The following is an 18351-nucleotide window of genomic DNA, read 5'->3' as shown; positions in this document are numbered from 1 at the left end:
AGTCAGTCATAAATGTATTAGCCAGATGTAAAAGCTGTCACAGCCGTGCCAGATGCTCAGAGTAATGGTTCTCAGTTTGATCTTGTTAAGAACACTACATTGAGTTGTTTTAAAGTAGCCTACTCAAAATAAGAGTGAGACTCAAAATGGCTCCTTGTTGCGTTACTGAACAACCACCTTTATTTCTGTGTGTATGAAGTCAGCCCTGCTTTAACTTGGTCTTGAAATGTACAATGGGAAAATACAACATCTAAAAACTATTTTACAGATGTTTAATGTCCTAAAAACTATGATTACCAGTGTTTTTGAGTTCCATTCGATTGGATGTAAAAAATAAAGTGGCTTCGTTTTTCAGCCCATGATGTAATGTTTGGCTAAGATGTTGTGAAACGTGGTTATCTTAAAATATGCAGCTTTGCAACTCGCAATTTAGGATAACGCTTCGGATTATATATTTAGATGAATTATTGAATATGCATGGTGTTCTAATGACAAATGCTCTTGCATTACTTTGACAAGCACTTGTTGTACTGCACAAATTAATGTGAGTGTATACCCACTGCAGATACAAAATGTGCTTCTGTCTAACAATGATCCATGAAAGTAGCGAATATAAAATAATTGATTTTATTCATTTATTTATTTATTTTTGTTTTTGTAAAAGAAGCACAGAGAAATAATGGTTAGTAGTATGTGTTTCTTGGAGTCAGGGGATCTGAGATCCAGATCTTCTGGTACTCTTTCCTCCAAACATCCCCAAACTTGCTTCTTTGGTAAAGTAAGGATTGTAATTTTATCAAATTTATTTGCTTTGTGATGCGTTCGGGAAACAAAAGACCAGATACACATTCTCACAAGTCTAATCTATGCAATATAAGCTACATTTAAATTACATCGCATTTTAATTTAGTGCTAAAAAACTATCCTTAACTATTCTTCTACACTAAACTTGCTGTAAAGACAGAGCTTCTATCGTAGAAAATGCAACCAAGCGATATATTGTCTTGGCTCTATATTAAATTGACAAAAGCAGCCCTGATAATTAAACTCATACAGCATGAAACGCTGGGAACATCACTATAGGCCTCTGTCAGCAGTGCGGCCAGCTTACTTATAATCATTAAAATTGTGTCCTATCTTGTCTTTTACACAAGAAGTGGAAGAAATGCAACATTTAAATAATACAAATAGTAAACATCCAGACGCCAAAGAGCCTAAATGGTGAATATCAACTGTTTTCTGTTCAAGCAGAAGCAAAGTAAATATTTTGGTAGCTGCATCATTATAGGGTCAGTAGACACATTCAGATCACAAATCTGAAAAGCCCTCAGTGGGATAACCTAAGATAAAGATCTCTCTTTGGAAAAGTGTTTACCCTCATTAATTTGAAATTTGCCACATCAGTGTGCTTCACATCTGCCTTCAAATACACAAAGGCAGCATCACCCTAACCATGCCTTTAACTATAATGACAGCTATATATCACAGCTATATTTATCATCACAGGGCAGAACCCTGTTGTTTTCATGTTGAAAGGTAATGCTTTTGGTCTATGCCTACTATTTGAGCTCAAATATTTTTTTATCAAGCAGCTTTAATGATGTTGAAACATAATACAAGCCTAAATTGGTTGCCTGCAGTTGGGTCATCAAAGCACATTTGATGAAAAAAACTTTTATTCTTATTATTACTTTTACTCTTAATTAAAAATCCCAAGCATAATATTGAGATTCTGTTAATTCCAGATGTTTACTACTTGACGGAATAAAAGACTATAAATTAAATTGCCATGAGTTTCTTGGGATTAGTTTTAGTAAAAACAACGAAGTCAGTAATACTTGTTAAATGGGCAATGTGATCAGAGACTTTACTGTCTGTGCAAGAGAGGTAATGATGTGTTGTATGGAGACAGTGATTAAATCCATAAATCTGCATGATACAAGTCATTAAACTTCATGTCAAAGTTATGTCAAGTAGTAGAAGCACTTTATGATAATATATTACACACACACACACATGCACGCACGCACACACACACAAATTGTGTTATTTATATTACTGTGGACATACTTGTGGGAGTCCATATAATCGAGTAGTGAGCTTTTTCTATTTTCTTCATGATTGATCTGGGTGATGGATGTTTTGTTAAATGTTGTTAGTGAACATAACAAAATAAAAAATGTTGTAAAAAGCCACATGTTGACCTGAACAAAATCTTGTGAGGCTAGCACACGACATGAAATCTGTCCCTTTTTAGTGATTGAATCTCCTCTTGACATTTCAGCTTGCGCAACAGGCGAGTCGAGGAGTGTCATTGTCATCAAGGCTTTTGATGTGTCCACTCATTTCGACTCGGTGTTTTTATGTGCAACCTGGTTCTTGCTCAAATATTATCTTGTGCAGCACAATTATTATCTTTGCTACTGTTAAATTATTCTTATACCCCAAAAACAGTTCTTTCATGATACCTCCCTTTAGTTGATTTTCTTTTAAACTATTCAAAGTTCAAGTTTTAATCAAACTAGTTTGGTGTAGTTCGTAAAATCAAGTATTAACACAACAAACAAATTTGGGTGTGGCCCAAATCATTGTTTCACAGTAACTCTAACACTTTTACCTTGTAGTGGGAAATTAAATCAAACTGACAAATGAACAAGCTGACCTGACACGCCATGTTAACAATTCCATAAAGGTTTCTGAGAACGAGCCAATAGAAAGTCTTTGGAAAAGGGCAGGCACCTTGTAAAATTGGTGAGGCAAAATATGATCCACTCAAGTAGTGGATGTAAAGATGAAAAACAATTATCCAAAATAATCAGTCAGCACAAAATGGTTAGCAAGTATTAGCATCCTAATGATAAACCCTGTGCTAAACTCTGCCTGTTGCTGATGGTGCAAAAAATCATAACATCAATTCATAGCTTTGGTGACATCACCTCCCTCTAGTCTCACTAAATTCACTTTTCTCACAGGAGTAGTGGGCCTTCAGTAAAACCCTTGAATTTGAAATAGGATTAGTCTTCCATGTTCGCTGCAACCTGTCAGATTTATTGCAATGGAATTCAATAAATCAGAGCATTAGCCATTCTGGTGATGTAATATTTTTTTCATTAGGGTTTTATTTCAACTTTAGTCCATAACAACTGACTGTAATAGTTTTGTATTATTAATACATCACATTGATTCAATTTAAACATTCAGCAGAGAAAGCGATTGGTTCAACAGTGTGTTCCCTTTCTTTTTCAGGGTGATGATGTCCTGACTGTCATCAAGATGAAAGCGCAATGGCCTGCTTGGCAGCCTCTTAATGTGTAAGTATCTTGTGTCATTTACACTTCTGCACTAAACAGACGGATCAGTTCATGCTGTCTCAAGGTACTTATTTGCCCCTCAAGAGGCTGCAGTGAGCCACAATAGCGTGAAAGAGTCGTATTATTACCAGAGGGCTGGGCTATGATGTGGTGGCGCCATGAAACTAACAACCTCTCTTGAGCTTTTCGCCGAAAGATAGTGAGTCAAACGGTAGAGAGAGTTGTTAAGACTAGCCACCCTGCAGAAGTAATTGGTCAGTCCACTTTTGAAACGGCTTCCTACTGTTGAGGTTCTCAAAGAGCGAAACTACACTTGCCTCATTCATCTAATGATGATGGAAGATGTTGCTATAGAGAGAACGGCTCATTCACACAGTAGACTATTGAGGCGGTAAAAGAAACTATAGATGCAGTGCCCCTTTCAAGGACTCTGGACTAAAATCTTTTAATTTCTATATGTTTACTTCTGAATCGTTACGGAACTCATTTGGACTAAACTCAGTTAGTTTGTCATATCTTGTTTAAGTAGTCACGGAAGTATACTTGGCTCTTAAAAGTAAGTTTCTGGAGTTAAGTGAGACCAAATTTTGTAATACCCCAAAGGATTACTACTTGGCGTGTGTTTTTTGTGCCTACTTTGCAGAATTTAATCCCAAAAAATTATCACTATATCTGTGATCACACAAGATGTGCGCATATCACACAATGTCTCAATGCTCCTCACTGGCAGAAGTACTTTTGTTGACAGTCTTTTGTTGCAATATTGTATCACAACATTGGTTCTTCTTATAAGACAGTTTTATTATGTTTATGTTTGAATACTACAATATTGTCAGACCACTACAGCGAAGAACTTCGTGCAGTACGACCTATATTTTTGAGGCCAGTTAAGCATCTTCCAAGTTGGACCCAGTACTTGCTGATCAGTACAAACCCATCCCCGAAACTGCCGTCTACCGCATTCTTCCAGGGTTCATTAGCCCCTAAAGCTATTTAATCTCTTATTCATGAGAAAAACAAGATGCTTGTTGGCTCAGCGTGCAAAGAACTTCAATGGTAACAACCTGTGCAATGTTGTTTACTACCCGAGCAAAAAGGCCGATGACTTTAATCTCCAAAGGGTATTGCATAGCCAGGAATAGAAGTCAAGATATCCACCAGGAATAATTAGCTTACTCCTTGCTGTATACACAGACAATACATTGTTGCATTCTGAAATTGCGTCCAGACACAATAATGGGCGTGAGCATGACAAGGGACTGAGACAAGAAAAACGTGTCTTTTACTCAGACAACGGTGAGATACGCTTGCAAAGCCCCATGGCATTACATTATCTTTGTGATATTGATGCATTGTTTTTTTAATGTAATTTTAATGGCTAGGTGCTGTAAAATATAAAATTCACAAGGAAACAATGCACTCTGATGTAGATGTGCTTTGATTGGAAGGATAAAGTGTTGACAGAGATTATGATGAAAAATCCAACTTTGCAATTCAAGCAGGGTCACTCCAAATGACCCATGGCGTACTAAAAAGTCACTGCTGAATAATCAGCAGAGATTGAAATGAACTTCAGTTTGCTGACAGTGTTGAAATACAATGAGAATTTTATTCAAATTGTGACATTTGAATTTCTTTCCATGTACAACTTTTTTGTTAGTCTCACATTGAGCTTCTTGAATAATCAAGTTTGGAGCACAGGGGAAGCTGAAATGAACCTGCGGGAAAGTGCACCATCCCTCTTTCACCTCCAAGCAACAAAATGCAGAAACATTTTCACCTCAATTTTTACTTGTGCAAATTGATAACCTCTGCAGGGCGCAGCAAGGATTCCATGAATTTTGGGATGACAAAAGTGGTTTATTGAGGTAGTCTGCGGTGATTAACGCCCTCCTCATGTGCAACCAGCCTGGCTCTGTCTCGCCTTTGCTGTCAGTGACTTCTTATGGAGCTCAGGTGGTGTCGAAGATAAATGTCAAAGTTCCTGTACTTGCTGAGAAAAGTGTAGACTCGGGTTGCATGTTCCCAGGGGATGAAGGCTGTTCCTTGCCTTCTGGGGCAGTCATTAACAAGAGTTCTCAAGGAGAAGACTGAGTGCACTAAAGTCAAATTTATTAATACTAAAATGAAAGGTGGGAAATGGCGATGACTTGTTAAGTGTCTATTGTTTCACGTCTAATGTGTATATCCTTTTAAGTAGTTGAGCTGCCAGTCATAGATGAAGAGACGAGCAGATATTTTTCCCGTCTTGATGTACAGACACACAACAATACAAGGCTACTAGTGTGTTCCGTCTCACCAGTTACTGATTGACAGAGGTCGGAGTAAGTGTCAAATTGTAACCTTCAAGTCTCAAGCAAGTTACAAGTTATATTGGGGGGGGGGGGGGGGGGGGGAAGCAAGTCAACTCATTCAATCATTCCTCGGTTAAGGCAAGTCGTAAGTCAAGTCTTGAAATCTTGCTCAGTCACAAATGGAATGATTAAGAAAAAAAACATCTCTAAAAGTCTCTAAAAGTTAAATCAACAAACATCTCTAAAAATTCAACCAACAACTTAAGAGCATGAAATAAACGTATCCACTTAAATTGGGTAAAATTCATTTTTTTGTTGTTTTAATGAGTGTCACATTGCTACTGTGATGATGAATATCAAAATATGATGAATGTCAGAGTAAACATCTGCAATGATTTGATTTATAAACTAGAAAAAAATATGGAGAACAGACTCATGATGAGAAAAGTACTCAAAGTACTCAAAGTCATAAATGTGAAAAATTTCTGTTTGGGAGTTTGACTGGTAAATAACCTCAGTGGATGTGGTAGACTTTACTTGACTTCTGGGGTTAGAATACCCAAATCCTAATTTTTAATTTTTATTTCCAGGCGAGCTGCACCATCCGCCGAGTTCTCTGTTGACCGTACCCGTCACCTCATGTCCTTCTTGACTATGCTGGGGCCCAGTCCCGACTGGAACGTGGGTCTATCTGCAGAGGACTTGTGCACCAAAGAGTGTGGATGGGTTCAAAGAGTCACCCAGGATCTCATCCCTTGGGATGCAGGCACTGACAGTGGGGTATCATACGAGGTCAGTGAGACACGTATAATCGTCTTTAGGATATTTATGATGCTGTGCAGCGAGACAATTTGATATACCCGTCTCTGATTTGGATTGTGATGATATTTACAGGAATGGCAGTCGGACATAACAAGGTTTGAGAGGGCAAGAACAGAGAAAAACGATAGAACAGAGCAAAAGGCAACTATAGCTCAACATTAAAGTTATATAACAGCTGTGATGTTATGCAGGAGTTTCAATATTGTGTGGACTGGGTAGGCAACACTATGAGGAAAGGGTGCAATGGGCAGCGAATAAGACGGGACAGTAGAGGACACGAGAGGGGTAACGAGCCAGGCAGTTCAAAGTGGAGGTGGCTATGCAATGCAATTTGAGTGTAAATTAAAGGACAGTCCAGCAAGGTAATATAAAGTCCCAATGATCATCGTCACACACACATCTGGGTGTGGTGAAATTTGTCCTCTGCATTTAACCCATCCCCATGTGATTTTGATCCATCCCCTGGGGGAGAGGGGAGCAGTGAGCAGCAGCGGTGCCGCGCTCGGGAATCATTTGGTGATCTAACCCCCCAATTCCAACCCTTAATGCTGAGTGCCAAGCAGGGAGGCAATGGGTCCCATTTTTATAGTCTTTGGTATGACCCGGCCGGGGTTTGAACCCACAACCTTCCAGTCTCAGGGCGGACACTCTACTACTAGGCCACTGAGCTGGTTAAAATATAATCATGAAGGTTGCGATAGCAATTAGAAAGTGGCCCCACACCAAGTGACTAAATCCCATAGGCATGTATTTTCTGAAATATACAAGTGACAACATCGTCACACATGCATATCAGTCATTGGAGGGCAAGAAAGCAAACGGCTCCCACCTACCACCTATGAGAAGAAAACGGCTCTGGATTTTGTGTTTTGGGTCACACCCAGCCAATGAGAATGAGCCTGGCTTAAGGAGTCACGCTCGTGTGACTTGACTTTCCATCTCCCACCTTATTAGTATGATCACTGGGTTACCTGATTAGAAATTGGGGTCACTGCACTGTTATTTGTGTAGCCCACAGTGCAGTGTAGTGCATTAAAATTAGAGGGCATGTGAGGCTGGAAGGCTCACGAGTGACCTTCAGCCTGCCCCCACATAACCCCCCCCAAAGCATGTACTAACCTAAATGCATGTGGTGCTTTAAAAGGAATGGGGTATGGCTCGAGCAGTTTTATTCACAACAGCTTAATTCCTGATTTTGTTGATCCCCAGAACGTTAGTTCTCGTCTATTCCAAGCTTCTTTTCAACTCAACTCACCCAAACTGCATTTCCTGCTCATAGATTTTCAATATTGAAGTGCTAACTATTCACCTTTTTAAATGAAATCCTCCCACATTGAAGCATCCAGATCGGTATTCTGATTTGCTGTGCTCAAGGGCACACACTCATTATGCCGAAAGCATGACATAATGCAGCGTTCAAGTTGAAAGTGATCGACCTGGCCGCCGAAAAAAGGTTACGGCGCCTTTGCTCGGGAGTTTGGAGAAAACAAATCAATGATAGTTTTTGTCTTCTCTCGTAATTTTCAATGTATAATATGTGCATCTTATAAACCTGTGTGCTCAACAGAGCAAATTTTAGGACAATTGTATTTTACTTCCATCAGCAGTAGAATGGCATATAGATTACCAGCAAAGTAAGGACAGAGGAACAAAACATTCAATTTGCTGAAGATCCAGATGCCCTGCCCTACCCTATCAATTTGAAAAATCTGACCCATAAAATATATTACCACAGATAGGACACTAGTGTTTGCCCTTTATGGCCTCTACTTTCAATTGAGTGCGCTTGTTTCACACGATTTCAGACCTTATCAAAGCACAGAAGTCACAAAAACTTGCCTTCTCCACTTCTTCCCCCCAAATAACCTCCTCTCCTTCTCTTAGAAGCATTGTGACCTTGTCATTACATTTCGTCTTCCTCTCCCAGCCTATTTCTGGCTATCATTGCCTGCCTCACTTCTCCATATATGCACAGCCAATCTGCAACAAATCAAGCTTAATCATCTGCCATCAAAGAACTGACAAGGACGTCTTCCTGTCCTGCCATTTACTATGCGCCCTATGTCAACACTAAGAGATTTATTTATATGTGTAGACCAAATTCTGATTCCATGTTTGAAATCCTTGTTTTGTTTTTCATCAGTCTCCCAACAAGCCTACCGTTCCTGAAGATAAAATCCGTCCTCTGACCAGTCTGGACCATCCTCAGAGCCCTTTCTATGACCCTGAAGGAGGAGCTATCAGTCCTGTTGCCAGAGTCATAGTGGAACGTATTGCCAGAAAGGTTGGTTGGCATGTTAGTCACATGCCTGCACTCAGCATAACAAAACAGCGGTATGATGCCAAACATGATGCAAGCGGTGAATTTCAGATGTACCTCACAGTTTTATTTTATTACCTAAACCTAATGCACAATCCCGCTCTGGCTAAAAACAAATTAGAAAATACATAAAAATTAAATTGGCTTCTCTTTATTTTACATTTTGCACATCAAAGTGGTGAGGACGTGTTACGTGTTGCACTGGACAAAAAAACACAAATTTAAACTTGGGCATTTGTAAAGGTGGGTTATGCCACTCTATTGCACCACTTGAAAAGAAAAAAAAATGGTGAAAGAAATTTCAAATGGAAAATATATACCATGGTGCCTGTGTGATAAGTCAGTTTGATTTGGTGTCCTGGACAATGCGGGTTATTTTTTCTTTAAATTTATATTTTCTTATACTAAAGATAAAGATCAATGTGATTCTGCTGCCGCAGTAACAAATCCCCAGAAAAGCTTTGTGGCTTCTGGTGGTAATAAACAAACCAGTAAGATAAAACCAAAACATCAATACCTGCCAGGTATTGCCTGGCCGGCACAACCTTTGTAAAAGCCAGTCACTGAGGTGAAATAATCTTAAATCTCTGATATTTGGGTGGTTCACTCGCCTGACTCACCTTCTGTGCAAGGAGTGCGCTTTCAATTCCCACTGAGTAATGGTGTGAATGTGAATGGTTGTCACTCTCTACATGTGCTCTGTGAGGGATTGGCGACCAGTTCAACTGGATAATGTAGAAAACGGATGAATTGGATGTAAAAAGAAAAGCACTTGAGTGGCATCTAGAGGCAGGTTTGGGGATTTTAGATCAATTTCTGATGTACTAACATTAGTCCATCTTGCCTCCTAACAAGTCTGCTTTATTCACTTTATCTGCCCTGCTTCTCATCATAGACAAGGTAAGAATAAACGATTGATAAAAAGTGTTCTTTTTAAATCCACAGGGCGAGCAATGCAACATTGTGCCAGACAACGTGGATGACATTGTGGCAGATATCGCCCAAGAGGAGAAAGATGAAGGTCTGTATCCAAACCATCTCTCGTTTACACTAAAAGCATTGCTTTTGTAACGGGGGCTTATAATGTCTCCATCATTATTTCACACCCAGCAGACGACACCCCCGAGACCTGCATCTATTCCAACTGGTCTCCATGGTCAGCTTGCAGCTCAGCGACATGTGAAAAGGGCAAGCGGATGAGGCAGAGGATGCTCAAGGCCCAGCTGGATCTCAGCGTTCCCTGTCCACACACGCAGGATTTTGAACCTTGCATGGGCCCGGGATGCAGTGACGAGGGCACGTATTTGACAATTCAAGGTCACAGAGGAAAAAAAAGCTTTAGATGATGAAGTCATCATTCTAGACAGTCAGTCTGAAGGATGACACCTGCCTACGCTGCTTTACAACCACTTAGACGTCTCACTCATTTTTATTGAGCGCTATAGATTATTGCTTTCTTTTTACAGTTTATAAAGTGAAGGGTTACAACCATAATTTATTAGTGTGGTGCTATACTTATATAGACAGACATACATATGGTAAGCTTTTAAATTTATAGCTGCCTCAGTTAAAGAGCCTTTTAAATGTGCTTTTCCAAGTTGAATTCTTTACAAAGTTTGTCCTCACTGCAAAGTATAATTTCATTTTCCGTGTTTAGATGCATCCACCTGTATGATGTCAGAATGGATCACCTGGTCTCCATGTAGCGTGTCATGTGGGCAGGGCAGACGTTCCCGGGAACGTTACGTAAAGCAATTTCCAGATGACGGCTCAGTCTGCAATCTAACCACAGAGGAGACTGAAGATTGTGTTGTCAACGAACAATGCAGTAAGATCAAAAACCTGTCATACAATTTCTTGTCAGTCATTTTTAACTAATTTTCTCGGCTTTTCTTCAGCTCCCAGCAGCTGCCTAGTAACGGAATGGGGGGAATGGGATGCCTGCAGTGCCACTTGTGGTCTGGGTATGAAGAGAAGGGAGCGCATGGTAAAGATGCCTCCTGCTGATGGTTCCATTTGTGGAGCTGAGGTTCTTGAAGTGGAGAAGTGCATGATGCCAGAATGTCGTAAGTAAATGAGCAAAGCATTACGAATATGGCAGTGGTACTCAAAATGATTTACACTTAGCTCTCAAAGTACCAACTTAATGTTCATCATTAGCAGCGTGGCAAGCTGAAGTGTTTATCAAAAATGAGGCAAAGGCTTTTAACTATTTAATTTTTTATTAATAAGTTAATAATAATAATTAAAAATGTGCATCCATCCTCACATTTTTATTTCATTAGTCAATATTAATATTTCATATATTATATGATTATATATGTATACATATAATATTTCATGCTGGTGTAGTGATGTAAGATTTCATCCCACCATATCTTTTTTTTTAAAGATAAAATATGTTTTTTCGTGTATAGATACAATTCCCTGCATGCTGACAACATGGTCTGACTGGAGTGATTGCAGCGTCACGTGTGGGAAAGGCCTACGAACACGCCAGCGGATGCTCAAATCGCCTGTTGAGCTAGGAGACTGCACCGAAGAGTTGGATCAGGTGGAGAAGTGCATGCTACCGGAATGTCGTAAGTTGTCAATATTTGACATGTATAATAGCACATTATACACTCACTTGGCATCAAACTTTAGTGCACTCAAGAGCAAAAAAAGTACAATACATTTAAAGTTCTGCTCTTACTGCTTTTACTTGCGAACATCAGATTCCAGTCTAATCTCATCTGCCAGCCATCAGTATTGCGAACAGAAAGGGGTTCAGAGCTGATCCTTGATGCTGTCCCACCTCCATTTTAACCTTCTCTGTCACTTCCACATCAAAGCACACCTCACCACTAATCTGCTTCTCTCATATGTCCTGTACTATTCCGAAATCGTACTTCTGCAGATTCAGTATCATAGTTCCTCTTCACGTCCTGTCATAGCCAACAAAGACACGATTCAGCTCCTGCTGATCCTCAATTCCTCTATCAACACCTTGAAAGCAAAATGATTGCTCTTTTCAAGCAGGATCAAGCCTAGACTTTTCTGCCAGTCACAGTTTCAGGTTTCTGAACTATCAGGGATAACCTTGCTGTTAGCTGTGTTTTAAAAGTATTTCATTTTAGATGCTTGAATTAGCTGGGGTCAATGTAATATCTGTTTTTTTAAAATGTTTTTGTTCACTTGTCAGCCATAGACTGTGTCATGTCCGACTGGAGCGAGTGGTCCGAGTGCAATAAGTCCTGCGGCAAAGGCCACACCATCAGGACTCGCACAGTGACGTTGGAGCCTCAGTTTGGAGGTGACCACTGTCCTGAAAGCATCCAGAGGAAGAAGTGTAAGATAAGGAAGTGCACCAGAGGAGGACAAGGGAACAGCGATGAGAAGAAACGACGCAGGGAGCAGCGAGAAAAAAGGAGGAGCAGCAAACAGGGCAGAACTGAGGTCCCTGCTGAGCATCCAGGTTGGCCTCTCTTTATTTCGTTGTCATTTAATCAATCATCGTGTTACCAACAATAAATGTATTATTGTATTGATATCTTTAAAAGACAAACAGATCAAATCTATTCAACAAACCTCTTTCTGTCAATCGTCAAGGATGTAAAATGCGGCCGTGGTCAAATTGGACGGAATGTACCAAAGTGTGCGGTGGAGGAATTCAAGAACGGCTCATGACTGTGAAGCAAAGGTTCAAGACTGCACAATTGTCCAGCTGCAAGGACAGGAAGGAGATCCGAGCTTGCAACGTGCATCCCTGCTAGGAAGGATAACGTGGGAACAAGACCCAGGAATTGTATGTTGTCACACAATGGCCCAGTGCACTCTATTTAGGGCTCTGATGGCACTCTTTTGTCATTTACTACACATCAACTATAATAAAAGTAAAATTCTGTTCATTTTACTGATTCTGACTGGGGGGAATGAAAGGGGTTGGAATTTGAAGGTGTAATCATGCCCTCTGCTGTTCACTCAGGACTTTTTCCTGAGGCGTTACAATTCTAGCAGTGCAATCATATCGGTTTTGTTTTCATTTCATCGTCCCACTGAAGACTAACAGAAATTTAAAGGCAGCATTAGTGTCTTATTTTTTGTTTTCAAGTTGTCATCGGGAGATAAGCATGAAGAACAGCCACTTATAACAAGGCTGATTCTTCTGTGCTGTAGCTCTGATATACTTTTGCAAAATTACTGTAAATGTGTTGTGGTACACGATGTCTTGGAACTATCCCAAATTGATTTAATAAGTAAATAACTGATTTCTTGTGGTATTCTTAGCAATGCACAATAATAATTTAAAGCACATGTGCCAAGCTGTCCCAATGTTTTCACTGCCTTCTGTTGTTGTTTTAGGGTGTTTTAGGAATTTTTACTCCAAAGTGTTGTAAAGTAGATCCACCACATTTGGAATGGATATTATTTAACATTCCTAAAGATTTTTTTTCCTGTTTTTTTTTTTTTTTTTTTTTTAATTGTCTTAAGATTATCACCAAAGTGTTGGGTAGATGTTTTTAAAATGTTTTCCTCACCCCTTTTTCTCTTTTTTTCCCTCTAACATTATTTTGGAATAACATTACCTTTACAATAAAAGTAAATGTGACAACTTGTCAAATGGATCTGTAGTTTCATTCGGAATGTTTAAAATTGTATGTGCTTTACTCACAAAAAAGTCTTATACTAACTGTATGTAAGTGTTTGGAAGTTAAATATATATAATGAGCCTTTTGCTGTATTTCTCTTGTTCAACCACAAGGTGTCACTGAGAAATTGTTTATTATTTCAAGAGTATTAGTCTACCATGATAATGGAATGTATACGTAATTGCTAATTATGTTTTATTTACCAATTGGTTGTTTTGGGCTGGAAAGATCATGCAAATCAACTGCCTCATCAGTAACTGTGAAGGCTATTTGAACATGTTCATTCATAATTTTCTTTCAGAAATATAAAAGTCAATTCAGTAACCTCATCCGCCTAGGACTAAGGACTATCTTCACCTAAAAATGCGAACGTGTTTCTTCCACGTGTGAAATGCTGAAGACCCCCGCCCCCCACTTCCTTCTTCCGCCCTCCTCTTCACGGCGTAATAGCTGGGGGGCAGGGATGGTGTCACGCATTCTTCAATGTGGGGATTCAGGGTGAAATTTTCGATCCATCGCAATGCCAATCCTGTTTCCATGCCAACACCAGCATACATGTGAAGCCTACACATTCCACAGGATTTGGAAACATCAAGGGTGAATTATTACAGCCGTGATTGAGCTACTAAAACACACACTGCTGGAGGAATTGAAACAAAAGGAAAGGCTTTTGTGAGGTTAGTCTTAGGGAGTCATGCGGTTGGAAATTCATCTTTCACCTTTGTTTGAAGCTGCAGCTCTAAACTCAAAATAATCTCATTGATGACTTCATCCAAAACATACACAACTACAATTAGCTTCATGCAAAGATAATTATCCATTTTTACCACCGCATCTTTTCAGTGTGTTTACAGAGGAATCGAATGGCTCCTGAACTCAATTCAGGATTTAACCAACAATTTGACCTCCAATTTGTTAGCAATTTGAAGAAGAAAGATCTCTCAGCATAAAACAATAGAACGTGAAATAATCCATTCTGGTAACCATTATACTTTCTAGAATTTCTTTTATATGGCAAATGCGTCACTTGTTATTGCCAACATGCTCGGATTCTATTTCAGAGCCAGGTTGTAGAAAGTAGATGCAAGCATTGCATATATTAATCAGAGATGAAAAGGTATATTAATATTTCAAATCACCACCAGAGCGACCAAAATTATCACGATGATCAGTTTTAACACAGAAGCCAGCTGCTAAATTATATAGAAGCAAATACATTTGAATACATGCACTTAAAGCACATTATTTGACCATGTATTAGCATTTTTTTTTTATATTGCTGCATTTGGAAGACCAATATATTCTCTCTCCGTTTGTCCAGTCCTCTCCATCCAGATTGGTTTGGACCCCAATGAATCAGAGAAAGATGCAGAGATAACCAGAAAATCACACACCCATCTGTTGCGCCTACACCAAAGGTCCCTGTGATATTTCCTGTGAAATTAATGATGATGGTGATATGGCGCCTCACTGAACACTGCACTCGCTCCATAAACTGGAACTGCAGCTTGTAGCACGAGTATGATAGTTTTTTTTTTTATTTCTGTCTGAGTACTCCTGTTACTTGTTAACCACAATTACAGCAGAGCACATTGGGTTTCATTTACGTATCAGGTCAATTTGTTTGATGACATCTATGTTTTAGGAGAATGATTCTAATAGAGTGGAACTGAGTTTTTATTTTTATTTTTTATCACTGCACTATTATACCGCTGATATTGGCCGGGGAACGGTCCAGTGTCTTCCTGGCCTATCGCTTAAAAGGAAGCTGGGATAGGCTCCGGCTCACCCGTAATCCTATTTAGGACAGAGAATGGATGGATGGACACTAAAACATTGACTGAAACAAAATCATTAACGTCTACATGATTTTCACGATGAGCAAAATGTTTTTCTATGAATATAATTTTCATTTTAATGTATGTCATTAGTGTGGAGAGTAAAGGATTTTTTTGAGGTTTTGTAAAAAGTTTGAGATAGCCCGGTGTAGTCTGCTGATGCCATAATAATTTTGATCAAATTTGAAGCATATTGAAATATATTGGTATATGTTTCATAGTTGCACATTCATTCGTCAACTTTCACCCCAACTATGAATTGTATATAAAACCAGCAGCCCCCTCTCGGCTATCTGCTGGCTCTCGCCTTTTTGCCCTTGCAGAAATCATTACTGATTGATAGTGTTCAAATCATTTTTTGCAGGGTGGGGAATAAAAGTGTCACCGGCCCTTGCTCAGTGTAACGTTAGTCCAAAGAGCAAAGACAAATGATCAGTAAATCAATGAATGGAGCTCAATGGAGGAAAGACCTATTTATGAAAAAGCTAACAGCTCCCGCTCTCCACCATGCCGCCATTGTTTAATACCAATCCCCACCCTGGATTTCCATTTTAATCCTTTGGGTATTCTTAATATCACACTATAGTACTCCCACTTCCTCAAAGGTTGTTAATTTCATCTGAATTGACTTAACTATTTGGCGGCATGGCTCTGAGGTATTTTAGATTTATAAACTGATATTGATGGTTAAGCCTATGAGGTGGGCTGTTGGCACATATGTCGAATAAGCATTTACGATAAAGCAGCTGGCCCATGAATACTAACTCAGATTCACTGAACACATTTTATATGTCAATAGCTACACTCGGCGCTGAATGCAGAATAGACACAGATTGGAATGTTTTGATAATTCATGTACGGACTTTATTGTCTTCTGGTAACTTTAGCCATCTGACTTTAGCCATCTGGAGTTCCATGTTGTCAAAATATTGAGTGCGAATGAAGCATGAGCAGAGCTTAATGGAGTCGCAGATGATGGCTTTGGAGCACAAATGTTTCATTTGAGTCGTTAAGATGAATTATTTAGACATGGATCGTCATCTTAGAGCAGGGCTCCAGACTAATATTTTTCACAAGGAGTGTAGTAGCCGCTAACTTAAAATCTAAGAAGCGCTGGAAGAAAATGGAGGGGTGGTTATTGTGCAGCTTTTCACACAACATAAACCCAAACTATGTTTTGCTCTTTAAATACCTAAAATGTTAATGTTTGGACCAGCAGTGCAAGTATTTTCAGCAAATTTCGCAATTTGAAAATATCTGTGGGTATCGACAAGGGAGTTTACAGTCAAATTGAATTTGTTCACCAGACAAAAGTGCAATATTGGCTGTTCAGTGCTCGGTTTCCGGCCGAGTGAACGCTTGTCTGTCTTAATATACAGTATGTGCTTTGCAACTGACTGGCGGCAGTCCAGGATTTGTCTCCTCTGCCACACGTTATTGGGTGGAAGGTAGGCAGTGATCATTTTCTTGGATTTTGTTTGTTACAGTTTTGCAGGGTTCGACATTTACGCCATCATTTAAGGTGGTGGCCCTATCAGAAGCGATACTGTGGAGTTTGCATGTTCTCCCTGTGTCTACGCTTGTTTCCTCCGTGTACTCCAGTTCTTTTTCCCACATTCAAAGCTGATTGACCTGGTGAACGGTTCAAGGTGTTCAGGCCTGTTAATGCAATATCTTTTGATGTGAGGTGTGGAGCAGATATTTGCCATAACAGATTTTTTTTTTCATTAAAAAAAGGCAATATATTTACCAGTCTCAGTTGGGCAATTGGATGAAACATTTACTTGCGCTGTCTCATATTTTAGGGGCAAAATGTGACCATTTAGAGGCAGTCTAGAGCCCCGTCTCAGAGCTCTGTAAGCACTCAGATATATTGCTTTGCATAATATGTTTTATTTAACACTGGATAACATATAAACTACACTTGAGGGCTATGGTTGCTGATGTGATGCTGCACACATACACACGTGTCCAAATGATCATGACAGTTAGTGGTTATTTGCTCCGCCCCCTGCGACAAAACACTGTTATCATTGCTTTACAATTGTGCAAACACACAGCTCCTTAATTAGCTTCTGCAGTAAATCGCATTAACCATTCCAGCAGATAGAATGGCCAGGGAGTCCACCTCAGAAATGCACACTTCCTGTTGCATCAACTGAAGCATTCTGGCTTTTGAGGCTGTGGAGGTAATCATGCCGTACAGGCTGAGAATGTAAGACACATTCATTGCTTTACAGTGTGACAGAAACATAGTGCTCTTCTTCAAGTAGGCCATTTTGGTACATAAAGAGCAGAACGGAATGAGAAAGAGCTTTCACCAGCGTATCCAAGTTGGGCCCATTTTCCAAGTGTTCTGCATCGGTGCCAATCCAGATTAGACATTTGGTGAGTGGAACAGTGATCACTCCTTCCACCTAAGAAGGGATCTGGACAGCCATACCCAAATACAAGAGCGCTAGAGGTACTGGCTGCATTGTTACCGTGGCAACCCACCATGCAGGGCTGTGCATGTGTGTGTTGCTTTCAACTGTGAGAGGCAATGTTGCAATGATGCTGGGAAAGACCATACACCTAAAAGGTGGGGGTGGGAGTCATTAGTCACACAGAGCCACAGGACATTGAGAAGGAACACGTAAGATTGGACAACATACTATTATGAGTGATGCACTTAAAATTGTATGTCAAAATCAAGCACAAAATCATACTATGACATCAACATGATGATGCCCAACTAAAATATTTATAAATCCATGAGTTTGGGATATAGTGGCGTGCACCCCCTATTGCACCACTGTCGACAGGGAACTTGACAAAGCTATATCGATGTTGCCGATCCCCGCCACTACTCCAAACCCTAAGGACATGCAATACACACACCAGGACGGATTCCATCTGTTCAAATACTGTGAACATGGCAGCAATGTTTCAAAACATATGACGGTGCTGCTTAGTGTCCTCTGGTACATCCAGTACAGTCCAGAAACATTTATAATACAGACAGCACACATGTCAATTCAAACATGACTTCTTGCATTCATGTGAAGGTATAAACACCTCCGTTCCCAAGAGTCTACTTACAGAGGTCTCTCTTTCTAATATGCAGCAAGCCAGCTGAGGCTCTGCAAAGAGAAG

General features: G+C 39.8%; 1 protein-coding gene and 1 long non-coding RNA gene across 6 annotated transcripts in view; one reads left to right on the top strand and one right to left on the bottom strand.

The window, feature by feature from the left end:
* The window catches only part of spon1a (spondin 1a), a 36588-nt gene extending 23238 nt beyond the window's left edge, over positions 1-13350 (top strand). For 3 of the 4 annotated variants that reach the window (XM_049718857.2, XM_049718860.1, XM_049718859.1), the window contains 10 exons: positions 3247-3311; positions 6196-6397; positions 8571-8711; positions 9693-9768; positions 9858-10043; positions 10405-10575; positions 10646-10813; positions 11165-11329; positions 11932-12204; positions 12339-13350. In XM_049718857.2, coding sequence (XP_049574814.1) covers positions 3247-3311; positions 6196-6397; positions 8571-8711; positions 9693-9768; positions 9858-10043; positions 10405-10575; positions 10646-10813; positions 11165-11329; positions 11932-12204; positions 12339-12502 — 1611 coding nt within the window. In that variant the 3' untranslated portion in view covers positions 12503-13350. The remainder of the gene's footprint in view (positions 1-3246; positions 3312-6195; positions 6398-8570; positions 8712-9692; positions 9769-9857; positions 10044-10404; positions 10576-10645; positions 10814-11164; positions 11330-11931; positions 12205-12338) is intronic. The other variant, XM_049718858.2, reaches the window with a different exon arrangement.
* Positions 1-18351, bottom strand: part of LOC125967634 (uncharacterized) — a 148303-nt gene that overhangs the window by 51576 nt on the left and 78376 nt on the right. The window lies entirely within an intron of this gene.

Source organism: Syngnathus scovelli, chromosome 4, assembly GCF_024217435.2.
Source record: "Syngnathus scovelli strain Florida chromosome 4, RoL_Ssco_1.2, whole genome shotgun sequence".
In the NCBI taxonomy this organism is placed as follows: domain Eukaryota; kingdom Metazoa; phylum Chordata; class Actinopteri; order Syngnathiformes; family Syngnathidae; genus Syngnathus; species Syngnathus scovelli.
This window is presented reverse-complemented; position numbering and strand designations above follow the sequence as displayed.